Source organism: Nelusetta ayraudi, unplaced genomic scaffold (assembly GCF_046127955.1).
Source record: "Nelusetta ayraudi isolate G7.1 ecotype Tasmania unplaced genomic scaffold, CSIRO-AGI_Nayr_v1 ptg000216l, whole genome shotgun sequence".
In the NCBI taxonomy this organism is placed as follows: Eukaryota; Metazoa; Chordata; class Actinopteri; order Tetraodontiformes; family Monacanthidae; genus Nelusetta; species Nelusetta ayraudi.
This window is the reverse complement of record NW_027466265.1, coordinates 343882-364531: the sequence shown is the minus strand read 5'-3', so window position 1 is coordinate 364531 and position 20650 is coordinate 343882. Positions and strand designations below refer to the sequence as shown.

At 44.3% G+C, this 20650-nt stretch overlaps 1 protein-coding gene, 1 long non-coding RNA gene and 1 pseudogene across 2 annotated transcripts in view; all 3 read right to left on the bottom strand.

The window, feature by feature from the left end:
• The window catches only part of LOC142881690 (uncharacterized), a 125412-nt gene that overhangs the window by 37678 nt on the left and 67084 nt on the right, over positions 1-20650 (bottom strand). The window lies entirely within an intron of this gene.
• Positions 1-20650, bottom strand: part of LOC142881683 (NLR family CARD domain-containing protein 3-like) — a 101564-nt pseudogene that overhangs the window by 37678 nt on the left and 43236 nt on the right.
• On the bottom strand, positions 18691-20206 carry LOC142881684 (protein NLRC3-like). Its single transcript, XM_076016098.1, has 3 exons — positions 20155-20206; positions 19506-20056; positions 18691-19427 (listed from the first exon to the last, which is right to left on the bottom strand). Exons 1-3 carry the CDS (start codon positions 20204-20206, stop codon positions 18711-18713), a joined length of 1320 nt encoding a protein of 439 aa, XP_075872213.1. The 3' UTR covers positions 18691-18710.

Here is a 20650-nt window from a genome sequence, read left to right as displayed (position 1 = left end):
CACACTGGTGTTTTGAATTCAAGAGGAGCAATTTGTCATCACAATTGAACAAAGAATTTTAAATACTTTAATAAAAGTTATTAAAAAGTCCTGTGGTAGCTTAGCACAAGATGGCGCTACTCTAAGCAAAATCTCAACATGTCTGAAAACCAGAAAAAAACACATATAACACATATAACCTCCTGTGTGACCGCGCGTCACACAGGAGGCGACAGCACAGCCGGCCAGCCAGCCACGCCGCTCCTGAGCTTGAGCTCTGACTGAGCGAACCACTGGACTGTTTTCTCTTAAAAGGTGATTGTTCTCCAAATTATTTAGTATCTTCTCAATACACCTATCTCTATCTGTTTGCATAAGCACAGTCGAAGCCATGGCTTCTCCCTCTCACCTCTCCTCTGTCCCTCCTCTCTCTCCTCCCGTCTTTTCTTGCTCACACTGCCAGATGCTTAGCTTTAGCTCGTCCTCAATTACTGAGCACAAATACCATCCAGAGTTTTTACCAGAGACTAATATAACAGAGCACCAACAGTTGCTCACATTCTGTTCCACTCCTGGACACCGGAGTATCTGCAGATACCTGGCAAAGTTTTATCCAGGATACGTTTTCACCTCAACGGGCCCAGAGATGGGCCCGCGCTGGTAAGTTTCGCTGTTTGCCGGACCTAAACCCACTCTGATCTAAGACAACAAAACGCAGCGGACTCCTCTTTGGCGCGTGTAAGTTTTCCACTGCGGCCCACAGCCGTAAACACCAGTAAAAGAGCTACGAGCTCCGCCGTTTTGCACTACACTGTTGCTGCCGGAGTTTCTTTTCTGGTTTCCAGATTGTCCCGCCTGCCCCCCGCATGGCTCCACTTACCTCCCCACACGAGTGTGACAGCTGCATCCACAAATCGCAGAAGATCGCGGAGCTGGAGCAGCGTATCTCCAACCTCTACTGGATCAGGGATGAAGAGATGAGGCTGGATTCTGTTGTTAGCCTGGGTCCTACTGGTCCCGATTCAGTCGGACTCGCGGATCTGGATTCAACCATCCCGATGCTCGGTCCCGGTTCCATGGACACAGATCCCGGGCTCACTGGCTCAGCTCCGGCTGAGGGATCGGCCCTAGCTCCCCAGCTCCGCGCCGACGAACCGCCTGCCGCAACGACACCTGGGCTAGCGTCTTCAATTCCACCACTTAATTCCATCCGGGAGGATACGTGGCTGGTGCAGGGGGCTAAGCCTAAATGGCTGAGCGGCAGTGCGAGGGCAGCTTTCACTTTTAGCCCCAATCCGAGGCTCCGAGCTAACAGCTCCACTCCCAACCAACAGCCCTGGTCCACAGTGCTGGGAGGGCGGCGGACGCGACCCAGTCCGTTACCTGCTCCGCCTTGTGAGCTTCAGATGGACAACAAATATGACATCTTGAGTGTTGAGGACTTCCCTCCCCTCCAAAATGACCATCTCGCCTCCTCTCTGACTCGTCCACTGCCAGCGGCCCGGGCTGTTGGGTCGTCTGCGCTGGAACCTCCAGTCAGGTCCGCAACCTCCACCTCTCGGCGCAGGTTGGTGAAGGAGGCTGCTCTCAGGGCGCGACGACGTTCTGGTGGCGCTCTGGGTCTTGTAGAGTCGTGCGGGACCCCAGCCTCCGCCGATGATGTGACACTGTGGCACCAGCGCTCGGCCCCTCGTCCTCAGCCACTGTTTGCCCCAACCACCGCCATCATTGGTAGCTCCATAATTAGAAACGTCCGTTTCTTCAATGCCACCACTCATTGTTTTCCAGGAGCCACCGTCAATGACATTAAAAACAAACTCCCGGACTTGTTGCAGTCGTTCCCACACTCCATTAAACGTTTGGTCCTGCACGTTGGAGCCAATGATGTGCGTCGTCGGGAATCCGAGCTGCTAAAGTGTCACTTTAACGATCTGTTTGTGGCCCTGAAGAATTGCGGGATGTCAATCTTCATCAGCGGTCCTCTCCCGACACTTGGCCTCGGAGCAGAGCGGTTCAGTCGACTCCTGCAACTTCATTCCTGACTCCGCGCCGCCTGCACCACCATTGGTTTTAACTTCATTGACAATTTTAATTTATTCTGGAATCGCCCGTCGTTTTACCGTCATGATGGACTTCACCCAAACAAATTAGGTAGCCGCACGTTAACCTCAAACATCCACTACACCATACAATCAGCGTCTCTCACACCTGCGTGACTGTCTTCGCGTCACACCCCCTGCTCAGTGCCGACCACTTCCTCTACGGAGCACCCTGTGGACATTGCCTCCTGCAGCGCCTCCTGCAGCGCCTCCCACAGGGCACGCTTCCCTAGTGCTGATAGGACTGAGCTTGCTACTGCTGTTCCACCAACACCTGCTCCCATACCTGTAATAATGAATCATCGACCATATAAACACAACAAACACATAACCCACAACCGCACAACCCACGCTACAGGCAGACTTTCCCCCGAGACATACAGACAATTTGGTTTTAACAGAAGCAATCTTTTATATCCACGCATTTTATCTCCCCGTGGTCATGCGCGCACGTCTGGCACGACCATTAACCTGGCCGTGCTGAACGTGCGCTCCCTTTTAAACAAATCTTTTATCATAAATGAATTGATTTTAGATAATAAGTTAGATGGTATGCTTTTAACAGAGACATATGGCTTGGCACAGAGGCTCCAGCTGTCCTCACCGAGGCTTGCCCACCAAATTTTAGCTTTTTATTTTCTATCAGGGGATGTAAGAGAGGAGGTGGAACTGCATCAATTTTTAAAAACAATTTAATGTCAAAGGAAGTTTCTTTTAACAGTTACTCATCATTTGAGTACCATGCTTTTGTTTTTAGCAGTCTACCAATTATTTGCATTAATGTATACAGACCCCCGCATTACTCAACTACTTTTATCAGTGAGCTCTCCGACCTTTTATCAATCACACTGACAACTTATGATAGAATTTTAATAACTGGCGATTTTAACTTGCACATCGACAACAACTCTGACCCACTGTCAAGAGAGTTTTTACACCTTTTAAACTGCATGAATTTTAACTAGCACGTCACACGGCCTACTCACAACAGGGGACACACCCTGGACCTAGTCATAACCTATGGCTTGTCCACTGGTGTGTCCTCTGTTGTTGATCTGGCCGTGTCCGACCATTATTGTGTGTATTTTAACATTGCATTGTTTTAACCAACAGGAAGCCCCGGTGAGAACAGTGAGGAAACGCTGCCTTACCTCTGAGGTGGCTGCAAATTTTATTGAGGTTTTAAAATGCACTCCTGCTGAAATTTTACCTGCACCCTGTGATTTTATTGTTGAAAATTTTAATAGCAAACTTAAATCCACATTAGACTCTGTGGCTCCACTTTTTACAAAAACTGTTAAACCAAAGCAGCTTTTATACCCGTGGAGACATAAACCAGAGATTTTAAAATCAAAAAGACAATGCAGGAGTGCAGAGAGAAGGTGGAGAAAAAGCAAACTCACCGTTCATTATGAAGCTCTTCGTGAACAACTAAAATGTCACAATAATACAATCAAACAGGCAAGAATCTCCCATTTTTCAAAACTTATCATAGAAAACAAAAATAATTCAAAGTATCTTTTCTCCACCTTCAACCTTTTAACTAATAATAATCTTAAAAAAAACCCAGAGATGCCGTCTGACGCTCTCTGCGAGAACTTTGCAGGCCACTTCAGAGGTAAAATCGATGGCATCAGGTCCAGTCTTTTAGCGCATCAAAATATATCTTTTAATACATCTGGACTGTCATTTCTATCCAAGGAAACACTGGAGAGTTTTGCCCTGGTTGATGCAAGGACACTTGGTCGAGTTTTCTCCCAGGTAAACCCAACAACCTGCCTTTTAGATCCAATTCCCACATCACTTTTAAAGACATTTTATGGATTCTTTGAGGAACAGATTTTATACATCGTAAATTGCTCTCTTCAGACGGGTGTCTTCCCTGCTGCCTTTAAAACGGCAGTGGTGAGGCCCCTTCTGAAGAAGAGCAATTTAGACCAAACTATTCTTGACAATTACAGACCTGTATCCAACTTGCCATTTTTAAGTAATTTTAGAAAAAATTGTTTTTAACCAATTAAATTATTTTTTAAGTACAAACAACATCTTAGAGAAATATCAGTCTGGATTTAGGATGAACCACAGCACCGAGACAGCCCTTGTAAAGATTTTAAATGATATGAGGTGTAATGCGGACTCAAATAAACTCACAGTCCTGGTGCTACTGGATCTAAGCGCTGCCTTCGATACAGTAGATCACCACATTTTATTAAACAGACTCAGAAACCTGGTGGGCCTCTCTGGTGCTGTTCTTAACTGGTTTTGTTCTTATCTCACAGATTGCTATTTCTTCGTAAGTTTGGATGCGTGTTCCTCCGGAAAACATAAAATTAAGTGTGGGGTTCCCCAAGGGTCAATTTTAGGTCCAGTACTTTTTAATCTTTACATGCTTCCCCTTGGGGATGTCATCAGGAGACACAGCGTCACCTTCCACTCTTATGCTGATGATACACAGCTTTACATTGCTGTGTCTCCTGATGACACAGGGCCTATTGATACCCTTTTAAAATGTATTTTAGATATTAAGTCATGGATGGCAGCGAACTTCCTACAGCTCAACCAGGACAAAACAGAGGTTTTAGTTATTGGTCCTGAAGGCAAGAGAGAGAAACTTTTACCAAAACTTCATAATTTTAAACCAACACAATCTGTAAAGAACCTGGGCGTCATTTTTGACTCTGAGCTTAGTTTTATTGCGCATATTAAATACGTCACAAGGACGGGTTTTTATCATCTTAAGAACATAGCTAGAGTCCGCCCGTTTCTCTCCCAGGCAGACACAGAGGTGCTGATGCATGCTTTTATTTCTTGTCGGATAGACTACTGCAATGCCCTGCTCTCTGGTCTACCGAAAAAAAACTATCTGTAACTTACAGGTACTTCAGAACTCAGCCGCTCGTGTGCTTACTAGGACCAGGGGGCGGGATCACATTACTCCAGTTTTAAAATCACTGCATTGGCTCCCTGTGCGATTCAGGATCGACTTTAAAGTGCTTTTATTAGTTTTCAAGTGTCTTAACGGTCTTGGACCATCTTATTTATCAGATATGCTTTTATCTTATCAGCCCTCGCGGATCTTGAGGTCCTCTGGAACCGGCCTATTAATTGTTCCAAGTGTTCGGACCAGAACCCATGGAGAGGCTGCGTTCAGCCACTACGGTCCGAAACTTTGGAACAGCCTGCCAGAGAGACCTGTATGTGACTTGGGAGGACATGGGTGGATGGTATTTGCTCTATTTTTCTTTTATCTTCACTAATATTTGATTTTAATTTCTGTTAAGCACCTTGAGTTGCAAGCCTTTGTATGAAAGGTGCTATATAAATAAAATTTGATTGATTGATTGATTGATGTGTGTTAAATGTAGTACTATGTTAGCGCTTGAGGCGAGACTTAGCCAGCTTGAGGAACGACTTCGCTCCTTCGAGCATAGTAGTCCTGTAGCTAGTAGGGTTAGCTTAGCTGGAGCGGAGCGTTCATTCGCTAGCGTAGCGTCGGAGTCTCTAGGTCCCACTAGTTCCCCTCCCTTCGCGGCTCCCGAGCAGCCGGGAAAGGTCGGTTGGGTGACTGTCAGGAGGAAGCGTAGCCTTAACAAGCCTGCCGGGCACCACCACCATTCTCAGCACCAGGCCCCCTCCGTCCATGTCTCGAATAAGTTTGCTCCACTCAGCAGCACGCCGACTGAGATTGACACTCTGGTGATCGGTTCGTCTATAGTGAGGCATGTTAATCTAGGACAGCCATCGGCCACAGTGAAGTGCATCCCCGGGGCCAGGGTGGGCGATATTGAAGGGCATTTAAAGTTAATGGCTAAGAATAAACGGAGATTTAGGCGGATTGTAATTCACTGTGGTTTCAATGATGCACGCCTGAAATCGTCCGAGGTCACTAAGTTAAACATAGCTTCGGTGTGCGCATTTGCTCAGACCATGTCGGACGAAGTAGTTTTCTCTGGCCCCTTGCCAAATGTTAGGAACGATGAGATGTTTAGCCGCATGTCATCTTTTCACCGTTGGCTGTCAGGGTGGTGTCCCAATAACTCGGTGGGCTTTGTAGATAACTGGAAGCCTTTCTGGGGCAAGCCTGGTCTTGTTAGGAGGGATGGCATTCATCCCACCCGGGAAGGTGCAGCTCTCTTATCTAGCAATATAGTTAAAATTTTAGCTTCCACTCACTGACGCTCCAGGGTGGAGACCAGGCAACAGAGTTGTAGTCCTATACGCTACTCTGGGCTTCTCTCACTGCTGTCCCCTGCCGTTAGTAAGTCCCCAAAGCCCTGCCAGTCTTTTCCAATAGAAGTTGTGTCGGTCCCTCGCACCTCCAAACCTCTTATACTGTGCATATCTCCAATAGATCATAGTAACCTAGTTCGAATAGATTGTAGAAATAAGGGGGCCCGGTCGGAGGTGGCTCCAGGGTCTCCCACAAACAAAATGGTGAAATGTGGCCTTCTTAACATTAGGTCTCTACATTCCAAGGCAGTTTTAGTTAATGATTTGATTAGTGAACATAGTGTTGATATTTTCGGCCTCACAGAGACATGGCTACGTCAAGATGAATATTTTAGTCTTAATGAAGCCACTCCTCCTAGTCATAAGGCTCGTGATAGTGGTCGAGGAGGTGGCGTTGCAGCTATTTATAATTCCAATTTGTTAGTCAATCTCAAGGCTCAATCTATTTATAATTCATTTGAGAGTTTAGCGATGTCTATTTCGTTGTCACCTGATAGGCAGGCAGATTCCGTTGAATTCATTGTTGTCTACCGTCCCCCCGGTCCATATTCTTCTTTCTTAGATGAATTTTCAGAGTTTTTGTCTACTTTAGCATTGACTAAAGACAAGATCATAATGATTGGAGATTTTAATATTCATGTTGACATTGAGAGTGACAGTCTGAGTTCTCATTTCAAATCTATCCTCGACTCCTTAGGCTTCCTTCAAGTTGTGAATGTACCCACTCATAAGCATAGTCATACTTTGGATCTTGTGCTCACTTTTGGACTTGGTGTAGAGCAGCTGACAATCTTTCCCCGAAACGACGTTTTGTCTGACCACTTTCTGATCAAGTGGTCAGATTCTAAGATTAAGATTCTAGTTTTAACTTACAAAGCTCTTCATTCTGAGGCTCCTTCTTATATTAGGGAACTCATTGAACTTTATCATCCTCCAAGAGCCCTTCGCTCTGAGGATTCAGGTCTTTTAGTTATCCCAAAAATTTCTAGAGTTAGGTCAGGAGGTAGGTGTTTCAGTTTCCTGGCACCTCTATTTTGGAACCATCTTCCAGCCTCGGTGAGGGGGGCAGACAGAGTTAGTTTATTTAGGAGTAGACTTAAGACTTTCCTTTTTCTCTACTGTCAGTTAAGCTGCTGTAGGCTTACGCCGTGGAGGGAGATCTTTCGCTCCCGTTACAGGGATCGTTGCTCTGTGCAGGCGGAGCCTTTATCACTCTCCTCACCCAATCAATCTTTTACTCTATCCACTCTGTCCAAGCTCTCATTATGCTTTGTACAGTATGCTCGATATGCATGATACTGCCGCAGTCTCTGTGTCCCCGGCTGGTGATGACCACTGCGCCAGGAGCTGGATTGTGCTGTCCTGGGGGTCTTGCTGTCATCGCTTCATCCCACCACCACGCTTAAGACCTGGACTTGTCCTATCGGCAGATTGTCCATCGAGCTAGGCTCTTGCCTTCCAAAGCATGGACACTTACACTCCACATGGACAGCAGCCTTGAATTATTTCCTATTTTTTGTGTTTATATCCGTTTTGCCTGGTTGGTGTATCTGTTTTTCACTCTGTCCTGTCTGCCACCCTGGCTCACTCTGCTCCTTTCTCTCTTTCTCTGTCTCTCCTCTATCTTTCTACTTCACCCCAACTACTCATAGGCAGATGATGGCCCTCTGGAGTCTGGTTCTGCCCTAGGTTTCTTCCCAGAGGGGAGTTTTTCCCAGCCACTGTCGCATCTTGCTTGCTCCGGGGGCCCGGTTGGTTCTCTCTGATTGTATAAAGCGCTTTGAGACGCCTTTGGTTGTGATTTAGCGCTGTACAAATAAAAGTTATTATTATTATTACAGAGCAAACAGTGAGGGTGTCTGCCGTCGCTCTCAGGGAGCTCCAGCCTTTTTATACGCCAGCTTGCGGCAGGTGTGCTCTGAGTGGCTGCTTGTTGTTGGCCAATCCTCTTCCCTGGACTGAACACGTGATCCCCCAGGGCCAATCGACGGAGCCTGCAGACCCACACCAGGGAGTGCACCACAAGACACAGCTGGGGGGGGGACTAGCGGCTCACGGCCAGAACACTGTTTCCGAATGGAACAACTGAATTTTCAGCCGGGTCAAAGGTCAAATTCATAGGTCAAAGATGCGTATTTCCAGAATGGAAGGTGGTGGAAAGATGATTCCACCTCTGGCCTGTTCAGAAGAGAGGAATTATGTCAGCGGATCCAGGTTTGAAGTCTGTAGGACGTTTAGGAAAAAAATTATGATCTATTAAAAAAAAACTTTTTTTTTTTAATAGGAAAAGGTTTTGTTTTTTTGTTTTTTGTTTTTTTTCCGAACTTCCAACTTGCAGAAAGTGGTTTGGACCTTTCAGACCATTTGGACGTGAATGGACACCACTTTTCTGGAACATCTTCTCCTGCTTCGGACTCAGTTCATTCAGTCTGATGTACTACTGTTGACTGCACTGCTGTTTACCTGTTTACCTGTTCACACTGCTGTTTACATTACATTACTCATACTGCACTATGAACATTTCTACCTTGACTGCTGCACCTATGTTTCTTTTATTTTTCTGTCACAGTGTAGACATATGTAGACTTGTATATATATTTTATATTTAGGTATATGTGCATATTTAAAGAATACTTTATCGATCTATCTAACTATCTATCTATCTATCTATCTATCTATCTATATATGTATATATATATATATATATATATATATATATATATATATACATATATATTATGTATACTTGTATATATATTCTTAATGTACCCCTCTACCGAGTTGCACATTGTTTATTGTTTATTGTATACTTCAGTCGAACATTGTTTATTTGTTTACCCTTTACTTTTTATTTCCTGTTGTTTTGTTTTTTGTTTTTTAACCTAAGTAGTGAGATTGAGAAAAAACAGAGTCAAATTCCCTGTTTGGCAGCACAAACTTTGCCAATAAAGCTGATTCTGAGAATCAGAATCAGCTTTATTAGTGGTCAGGGCAGGGGTGGGCAAACTATGCCCCGGGGAATACGGATGGTTCTGGAGACCAGTATGGACATCAGGGTAGTCGATGTCTATTGGAATGCGGCTACTCGCCCCAACCCAAACAACCCCAATCTGCAATTCGGCCCCCCTCTGAAATGAGTGCTTAATAATTCTCCAGTGTATTGATCAGTCTTCTGTTGTTAGGTGAGAGTTTGGTGACTATTGTGAGAGAGAGCCTGAAGTGCCGTTTCTACTGTTCTAAGCCCTGAGAGAGCTCCGGTGAGCTACATGCTACAGGGGCAAAGCCTTGTGTTTAGCCTGTTTGTGTTTGCTCATTGTGAATATATTGCACATGAATATTTTCTGTATAAACCAGTCGGAGTTGCGGTGATAGCATTTAATGTTTCAACCCACAGTGGTACTGTGTATCATTGTAAAATGTGTACAAGCAACTTATAAAATAAAAAATATTGCTTAGCCTATGATGTTATTATTTTTGATGTATTACCCTAAATAGCTCATATAATTTTCATTGAAGCTAATTAAATATATAAGTGTATTAAAACAAGTGAATTCATACAGTTTAAAAAATAAATATCCAATTAAAAAGTGAATTAAAACACTGTTAGAATACAATTGGTGATGTTATGTGTATATGTATGTTGCATTTGAATATGAGCATGTAGAGAATGAATAGGAATAGTAGTGTCATGATGAATGTGAGTCATTAGTAATTGAATGTTTTGTGCACCATGTATTAGATTGGTTTCACTCTTTGGCTGGAATAAAGATTGAGCAGCGTGATTGTGAACCTTCCGCGGTTGAGTGGCGAGCCAAGCAAGCAACGTGACGTCCGAAGGAGAACGGGATCGACTCCGAGGAGCATCAACACCTCCTCATTCTACATTGACAGATAAGAACGTTCATCACAAAGATCTAGCCGGGTAGTAAAATAGATAGATATAGCAGAACAGACAGACACACTGGAAGCCACAGACATGGAACTGACTGACAACAGACTGACTTTTCACACAGCACTCAAACAACATTCTTTATCTCCTGACATAGGAGAATTTGACACTTTCTTTTGAACTTTATTATTTTATTCTCTTATTAATATTTGAAGAGCTCTATTTTGTTTTTGTCATAAATGTTATTGCACTGGCAAAATGTCTTGGTTTCCTGTAATAAAAAGGTTCAATGTTAAACTCAGCAACAGTGTCCAACTGCCCCAACCTAGACAGTAGTGATGTTACGAGACGCGCCGAGGCTTCGAAGCATGTCGAGTAATGATGGGGGCGTTTCCGCGAAGCGCGTATCGAGGCTTGCTTCATTTAGGGGAGGAGCCAAAATGATGACGTCCGAAGCCTCGCCGCCCGGCTGGTACCACATGATTGCTTTTGGGAAGTGGTTAAGGTTTTGCTGCGAGGTTTAACGCCTTATATAGACCCCTCAGGCTCTATTCAAAATGGGGGTTATTGCAGTCAGTTGAGATTTGGAGAGAGTTTGGATGACTAGATTTTGGATAGCGTTTATAGTTTGGAGAGTTTGAGAGTAGATAGCGTTTTGTTTGGAGATAGTTTGGAGAGTTTAGGGAGAGAGTGAGGAGAGGAGAGGTGATAGGATGGAGCCCCCTGTCCTGTACATCAACGTCCAAGTTACACAAGCATCTATGCCAGGAGTGCCCATTACGTCGATCGCCATCTACTGGTCAATCGCGAAGTTAGTTTGGGTCGATCGCATGGAGAGAGAGAGACGCACCGCTTTAAGGCGCGCGTCCGCGTCAATTACAGAATCGTTCAGGCAGGATTAGAAAACACGGTGGATCTGGTTGATTTTGGTCATAATGTACGATGTGCTGGATTTTGTTTTTATATGTGCTGTGTTTTACAGTGAAACGTAAATGTGACGTATCGGCTTGGGCACTGTTCAGATCAAATAAAGGAGACATGAAGCAGATTGCATTTTAAATCTGAAACTATAATGAACAAAATCAATGTATACTTTAGATACCTGCATTTTGTAGGACAGGGACAGGAAAAAGAGTTTGGCTGTTGTTTTCTTTAAATACACGCCAAACTACCGGGGTTGTCGCGTGAGCTTGCAATCCTGGCATAAACTGATCGAGACGCCTCGCTCGGAAAATGCGCTTCAAAATGCGCACGCACCGCAGACGCACCGGAGATCCTGGGAGATGCTGCTAGCAAAACGTCTGCGTTCCACACACACACACACACACACACACACACACACACACACACACACACACACACACACACACACACACACACACAGCAATTACCCCTAACCTATGCGTTGAAAAACACAGAAATATACAGGAAAACATCTCAACGTAAACACACTTTTACTGATAAAATAAAACATAGGCAGATATAACCTTAACAATTTTAAACCATGAGTTTTCTGTGCAATGATAATCATACATGCACATGGGAACATGTTTACCCATTTAATCCTCTTTCTTTCCTTCTTTCTTTCTTTCTCACTGGACTACAAATATATTTCTGAATTAATATGTTTTGCTATTTTATAGTAGGTGGATCTTTTTGACTTGCTCATTTTAAAAGTAACTTGCATGTTGAAAAAGTGTGAGCACCCCTGATCTATGCCCTTTTCCAAGTTCCACAAGCACTTTCACTGTCATCTGCCTGATTACACCCATGCCCTTTTCAGAAAAAAAAAATGCACATCCTGCCATATTATATTAGCATTTTCTGAACATTTGCACAAACAGAATACATTCAAAAAATGTATTCTACACATATTCTAATTTATGTACAGAAATGATTTGGTCATCAATTTTTTTGCAATTCATAGTCATTCCCAACAGACACAACAGACACAAAAATGCAATGCATCACACGTGGTTGAGACACAGCTTGCCTGTGATTGTACACTTGGCCAGTAGGTGGTGTCGTGTGCACATGACGCTTTGAGAAATGAAGCCTTTCTCCAAACAGTTGGCTCAAGTGGTTCAATGCCTCATGAGGCTTCACCTCACCATCACTACTAGACAGTGTGCTTTCTTCATCCAGTGAAGGTTGGAGGCGTTACACTCTGATTACTGATAATGAGAAGAAACAAGTCCTTATTTGGCAGGGAGCCAAATGATCCATCCCTTCTTCCGGTGTCACCTGTTCAAACAATTTCCTGCAAGACAAGCCTGAGGTCACAGGTTCCTGTCCCCGTGCCTCCGATGGATCATAAGTTCCCCACCATGGAACTGAATGTGTTGTAGAGTTTGATGGTGGTGGCAAAGCCAGTTGCTTCTGCTGTCCATCCTCTGGTCCCCCTCTGGTCACCAGTTGATGAGGGATGTGCTTCCTTTGTCCTTCCTTGAGCTCTTTGCATTGACTCCTGCAACAATGCCTTTCTTTATGAATTGAAGAATTTGGTTGAAACTTAATTTTATTTAAAGTGTTTGTATTTTGTTTATATGTCTAAAAGAAAAAACCCTGAAATAAACTATTCCTTTTTTCATTTTCAAGTTAAGAGTATTGTGTTATTTACAGAACTTAAAGATATACATTAAAATCAATAATCTAAAATGGCATTTTTAAAGAATTAACTAATGAACCCAGAAGCCCACCCTTGGTAAAGGCGTAGTGCTACAATAATATTTATAATCTGACATTCACTCCTAAGAAGGTTCTTGTAGAACCCGACAGCAGATCTTCTAATCTCAGACCAGTCTGACATTTCAAGGCCACAATCCGGGCGTAAACAGTGAATGATCTTCCTTTGTCCCTTGTTTTGCTCCAGCCCAAAGAAGACTTGAGAAGGGGCATCCATCTCAGCCACATTTAAAAAGCTAGACCTGACCAGAGCTCCGTGTGCTGACACACCTAGCAGGTTGGCTATAGCGGCCTTTTTCTTTTTGAGGGAATCTAAAAGCCATCGATTTCCAGAGGACTCTGCTAGAGATGGCAGTTCTTCCGCCTCAAACATCGGGCTAAATCTCTCGTGACATTGCCAGTCAACTGCTGGATCTGTGCCTTGCCGAAATCCCACCACTGCTGGCTGCTGGGAAAGGCAGGCCTGTTCTCCCTATGGCTCTCCCAGAAATATTTCAAAGCTGTTCTAAAAGCCTGGTTATTTAAAAGGGCAGTGTTAAAATGCCAATAGGCGCCTTTTAAAGGAATATTCTTCATAAAAAACAGTGCAGGAGACCAAGGAGTGGTCACGAAAACCCACAGGTTAAAAATATTTCAAAGGTGTGTAAAACAATAAATGTGGTCAAGTGGAGCTCAAGATGAAAAGTTTTCTTTGGAATTACTCCAGGTCTACGATTGCTGTTAAAAAGCCTCCACACGTTGGATAACTGATGTGATTTTATAACCTGTGTCATCCTGCTGGAGGAGGCCCGCTGGGGTTCTGGGTGATTCCTATCTAGTGAAGGTGACTCTGTGCAATTCAAATCACTTCCCAAAAACATCAAATCATTTTCATCACAATTTTTAACAGCATCATTTAAAATGTCTAAAAAAGCCGACCCTTCAAGCGCCTTTGTTGGGCGTAGACATTTAAAAATACAAGTTGGATATTTTCACTTTGAGCAACACACCTGGGATGATTACTTCAAAATCAAAAGAAACTGGTAAAAATCTTTGTGAAAATAAAATTCCCACCCCTCCACTACAGTTGGACCACCCATGGATAAAAGAAAAAGTACACAAGTCAAAGTCAAAGTCAAAGACCTTCTACACTTCCTCATTTTGGCTGCTGAGTTGACTTTTTACTTTGACAATGTGCTTTTTTAACCTGTAACCTCCTGATCAGAGAGCTCATCATCAACTCTTCCACATTTCCTAGTGAGGAGTTTAGCGGATTTTAGAAAACACTTTAAGATGGGGAAAGTGATCTTCTACTATTATTAACCTCTGCCCTTTAGTTCTTTCCAAAAACCTTTTTATCCCCCCCCCCAGTGTAGAGAGAGTGTGCTGGTGACTCTTGTGACAAAGCAAGATTGCTGTCTCCCTCCTGGCTGAGAGTCACTGCTCTCCTGCTCACCTTGCTGCTGCCGCTCCCTGACTCTGTTCCCTTTCTCTTTTGTGAGATTTTAATGTTGTCATCGCTGACCATCTCCTCGTCCAATAAGGCATCCATCTGAGTTTCCACGTCATCAATCTTTAAATTTTTTCCACTTTCTTCTGACTCGCCGGCTGCATCCTCCTGAACCGTCTCTTCACCTGTCCTTTCCAAACAAACAACGGGGGAAACCTCTCTCACCAACGGTACCCTCGGACCCGGTCGGCTGCAGCGGTTCCATGCTAGCAGCGACTTCGGACCGGGCCGGCTGCGGTGGTTCCCCACCGCCGGTCGGCCTAGACCGCATTGGCCCCGCCCCACTCTTCTCTGGGCACGATGGAACCAAATGAGCCTCCGCCATTTCATGGTTTCAGATGTTGGCAAAACGACGTCATTGAAGCCATGGACTTTGAATGGAAAGGACAGGTTTAGATGGTGTGTGGAATCTTTCAAGATGATAAATACTTGCCTGCGGTGACTGACTACGTGTCTCAGCTGAGGTGATTTGCAGCCAAGCGACACCAGTACTGACCTCACACTCTCCAGTTGATAGTCTCTGCTGTGGACAAGATCCATTAGTGGCTTCACTGATGAATACTGCAGCTGGTTCCCACTCAGGTCCAGGTGTCTGAGGTGGGAGGGGTTGGACTTCAGAGCTGAGAGCAGCCAATCACAGCTGAGCTCTGACAACCTGCAGTCCCCCAACCTGAATAGAGAATAAATGATGGAGAGTTTATAATGATAGAGAGTTTTTCCAGGGTGTCATCACTCTGAAAATCAAAGTGAAATGTCGACTTCAGAATCTGACACTACAGAAAATGTCACCTTGAAATTAAATCCTCAGTCCAAAACTAATGTGTGTTGAAATGATGTTCGGTCACATGACCACCGATGAACAGAATGAAGTTTTCATATTTCTGGATGTCATTTTGATATGAATCAACCTTCAGTTCAATGTTTATTCAACATGTGTGATGAAGTGTGTTTGGTGCTGAAACCATCATCCACTGGTTCCAAACCAGTACTGACCTCAGAACCTCCAGTTTACAGTCTGGACTCTGCAGAAAACCACTCAGCTCCTTCACTCCTGAATCCTGCAGCTGGTTGCCACTCAGGTCCAGGAGTCTGAGGTGGGAGGGGTTGGACTTCAGAGCTGAGAGCAGCCAATCACAGCTGAGCTCTGACAAACTGCAGTCGTCCAACCTGAATAAAGAATAAATGATGGTGTGAGTGGAGTTTTCATCACTATCTCAAATTAAAAATATTAATGTCTATAACACTGTAATGTCCATTAAACCAATCAGAAGCACAACAATAATACTGAAATAATAAATCACCACAATAAAATATTTTATATCAACCTGTTTAGTCATGTGACCACTGATCAGCTGTTAACAATGTTGGAATTCATTGATTCATTTTGCCTCAAAGGTTCAGTGTGTAATCAGTGCAGATTTATTGCTGAAAGCTTCATATACAACCGTCAATATAGTTTGAAGTCTTTGATTAGTAGAAAATAAAAGTCCTCTGCTTTTCCTGCCGTTAGAATGGTTCTTTATAGAAAAAGACAGGAGGTCAAAGGTCGTGGCCATCTTGCACCCCCATGTTTGTAGGCGGCTGGTTGGGAAGATCAGTTTGAGAGACAGTTTCATATTGATGGTTGGAGGCTGGAATCCTCTAATAAAGCAAATTCTGAGAAGAAATGGTTATTAAGTGACTGAAATGCAGTGGAATCTTTTCTGCATCTTGCTCATCAATACTGAACTGACTGAGATGATAGAACCTGCATTGACCCTTGACCTTCTGCTGAGTCCAGCTGGATCTATCGGATCTATCTACAGTATCTAAGTGCTCATACAGGTGGCTAATGCTAGCGCTAGCTTAAAATCATGCTAGCACTGGACTGTCTGCTGTGACTATGACTGATTGTGATGCTAATAGATGGTTGTAATATTTGTATTGATGGAACTTTATACAGAGAATTAGACACCTTTGGTGTCAACCACATCCTTTATGATGCTGGAAGGCCCCCGTAGTTCACTGGCAAGAAGGGGAGAGGGAGGGCCAGCAAGTAAGCACTGCAATCTGACCACTAGATGGCAGGATTTTACATAATGGACCTTTCAACCCAGTTTCACTCATTTCAAACACAAACCAGTGACTGCAAATTGAATTTCCAACAGCAGTTAAGTGAAAATCATGACAACAATAACAAGAGTGATAGAAGTTGTAGAGTGAAGAGGGTGAACTGACCTCAGAGTCTCCAGTTTACAGTCTGGACTCTGCAGAAAACCACTTAGCACCTTCACTGATGAATCCTGCAGCTGGTTCCCAGTCAGGTCCAGCAGTCTGAGGTGGGAGGGGTTGGACTTCAGAGCTGAGAGCAGCCAATCACAGTTAAGCTCTGACAAACTGCACCTCTCCAACCTGAATAAAGAATCAATATTTGATTTCTTCCATGGTGTAAATGTCATATTAAGAGTCATTTCTCCCTGTTGATGATCCAGATGTGCAGCTATTGGGATCACTGAGTCATTCCCTCAAACCAGTCATTGTGCCAGTGTGTTGTCAACACAATAACAACAGCAGTGTGTCAGTCAGTGTGCAGCCAATCAGCAGTGAAGATGGAAAATAATCAGTGAGTCCTTTGTGTGCTTGTGGCTGTTTTCAGTCATCAGAGACTCGTTACAAGTCAAACACATTCAAAGGACAAGATGAAGAAATACTGCTGCACTATTAATCTGCCTCTAACATTTCTTAACAGGATTTTCTGATCAGTCATGTGACCTTCATCACCAATCAACAACTTCCATTCAGCTCCAAAGTGACTGGAGACATTTTCCACACTTTCTTCCACCATCCAAAGTCTTTTCTGGCTGCAGATTGTTGACATGAAAATATCAACATCCACTTTGTCTTGATGAGTCTTTAATATCTGCTTCAAAGTATACACACTGAGCAGCGTTACACACCAGTTGTCATCTGCTGACACACACTGTCCACCAGTAGAAAGCAGGAACTGACCTGAGAACTTCCAGTCTGCAGTTTGGACTCTGCAGTCCAGCACAGAGCAGCTTCACTCCAGGATCCTTCAGGATGGTCCAGCTCAGGTCCAGCAGTGTGAGGTGGGAGGGGCTGGACTGCAGAGCTGAAGACACCACTGCACAGTGAAGCACTGAGAGTTGAACACTGAATGAAGTAGAGCAGAGTGAGAAGTTGCTCCCTCCTTCATCATCATCATGATCATCATCATCATCATGATCATCATCATCACCACCATCATCATCATCATCATCATCATCGTCATCACCGTCATCACCACCACCATCATCATCATCATCATCACCATCATCACCATCACCACCATCACCATCACCATCATCATCACCACCATCACCATCATAACCACCATCACCACATCACCACCATCTTCATCATCTTCATCATGAATGATTGAAGAGTTGATTTTGGTTGACAGTGTAAATCCAATCAATCTTGTGCAATCAACTGACAACAATGAAAAAGAAGCTTCCAAAACAAATGTGCACATTATAAAGACTCACAACAACAAAAACATAACAACTGTATGAAGGAAAAAGCAGCAGGCTGAAGCCCAAGCTGATTCTTGCCTCTCCTATACAGTCCATAAGATTAGCTGGAATAATTAGTCAGACAAAATCAAAAAGGAAAAAAAGAGAAAAACAACTCAACAAAATATGCTTGACATTATTCTTCATCATTGACTCACAATTAAATAATTTATCCTCATCATCATCAAGTATTTTGCCCTTCAAGATTTTTTCAACTCAACAAAGAAGCACACATTTTCAAATGGTCACTGATCCCATTCCAAAATGGAACTCCCAAAAAAGAAAGACATCTATATTTAACAATGCTTCTCACCTTCCATCATTCAAAGACACTCAACCCTCTGAACACGGATTGATTTTCTCTCACTTTAAAACACTGTGGGGTAGATCCTCAAAGCGATTGCGCGGCTTTTGCGCCTGAAAATCTGTGTAAATAGCACAAAAAACGGTGATTCCGATCCACAGAGGGGACGCAAACGTGAAAATCGGCTTACCATGCGCTGAGGCACAGATAGCGGCAGGGTTGCGCCAGACTGGAAGATGAATTGGAAGATCTTTGATTCTATCAATCATTGATTTGTGCTTTTTCTGAACTTTATTGATTATTCTGACAACTCTTTTCTGTAGTTGAATTATTATTAGAACTATTTAACCAGGTTTGTCCCTTTGAGATCCAAGATCTCTTTTACAAGAATGACCACACACACACACACACACACACACACACACACACACACACGCACTCTATACGTACCTTCATTACTCACAGCTGGAATCAGTCTCAATCATCCCTCCATGGTTGTGTTGTACTTGTTGATGTCCAACTCCTCCAGAACCTCCTCTGACATCTGCAGCATGAAGGCCAGAGCTGAACACTGGATGGCTGAGAGTCTCTTCCCTGATCTGTTCTCTGACTGTAGGAACTCTTGGACCTCCTGATGCACTGACTGATCCTGCACCTCCAGCAGACAGTGGAAGATGTTGATGCTTCTGTCAGGATAAACATCACCAGTGTTCATCTCCTTCAGGTTGTTGATGACCTTCTGTAAGGTTCCTGGATGGTTGTCAGTGAGACCCAGCAGGCCTCCTAAGAGTCTCTGGTTGGATTCCAGACTAAGTCCATGGAGAAAGCGAACAAACAAGTCCAGGTGACCGTTTGGACTCTGCAGGGATTTCTTCATCATCCTCTTCAGGAACTTATCCAGGGATTCTCCAGAGTGAACATCTGCTGTCCTCTTCCTCTTGGTGTGACAGTGGAAGCTGTAGACTGCAGCCAGAAACTCCTGGACGCTCAGATGAACGAAGCAGTAGACAGTTTTGTGGAAGATCACACTCTCTTTTCTGAAGATCTCTGTACAAACTCCTGAGTACACAGAGGCGTCAGTCACACTGAGACCACACTTCTCCAGGTCTTCATTGTAGAACATGATGTTTCCACTCTCCAGATGTTCAAATGCCAGCTGGCCCAGCTTCAGAAGAAGCTCCCTGTCAGCCTCCGTCAGGTTAATGTTGTCTTTTGGTTTCTTCCTTGAGAAGAATGAGAATGAGAACATGTCAGTCAGCATCTTTGACCACTTCAGCTCCTGTGGACCTGTGGTCTGATGCTCTCCTCCATACTTGTGCTGCTTCCTCTTGGTCTGGACCAGCAGGAAGTGTGAGTACATGTCAGTCAGGGTCTTGGGCAGCTCTCCTCTCTGCTCTGAGCTCAACATGCTCTCCAGAACTGTGACAGTGATCCAGCAGAAGACCGGGATCTCATACATGATGTGGAGGCTCCTGGAGGCCTTGATGTGGGAGATGATCCTGCTGGACACATCACCTCTATCTCTGAACCTCCTCCTGAAATACTCCTCCTTCTGGTCATTGGTGAAGCCTCGTACTTCTGTCAGCCTGTCCACACATGACGGAGGGATCTGATTGGCTGCTGCAGGTCTGGAAGTTATGCACAGCAGAGCCGAGGGAAGCAGATCTCCTCTGATCAGGTTTGTTAGCAGGACGCTGACTGACTTCTTCTGAGTGACGTCAGTCACCACCTGGTTCTTCTCAAAGTCCAGAACCAGTCTGCTTTCATCCAGGCCGTCCAAGATGAAGAGAAGTTTGCAGACATGCAGCTGGTCTGCTGTGAGCTTCTCTAACGTTGGATGGAAAACATGGAGCTCCAGAAGACTGTGGTGCTGCTCTTTGACCAAGTTGAGCTCATACTGAGCATAGTCTGATGATTTGACTGACTCTCTTCATTTGTGGCATTGCCAAACCAGCAGATGGCAGCAAAGGTGACCATGCTTTCAATAAAAGAACAGCACCAAGCCACAGTTGCAACCCTGAAGACTGAAGCAGGGAGGCAACGAGAGCATTTTGACTGTCTTGGTGTGAGCCAGGCGGGGATGGAACCCACAACCTCCCAGTCTCAGCTGCTTAGGGACTGGACTGGAAGCTGGAAGTTGTTGTTTGCGTTCCTGGAAGAGTGTTTTTCACAGAAGGCTGCTGGACTGACAGCAGGCCGGCACATCATCCAGCAGCTGCTGTTTCCTGCTCAGCACTATTGCTGTTGTTCCACTTGTCAATAAAATATCTCCACTTCTGCTGAACCCACTGACGTCACGCAAACTCTGTGCTGAAGCTCAAGATCCACATCATCCAATTGATGTTTCTGGATGCTTTCTTCACAGGAACAAACAAAGTAAAACCTGCTCCCAGTGGGAAAATGCTCAAATTTCTAATTCTT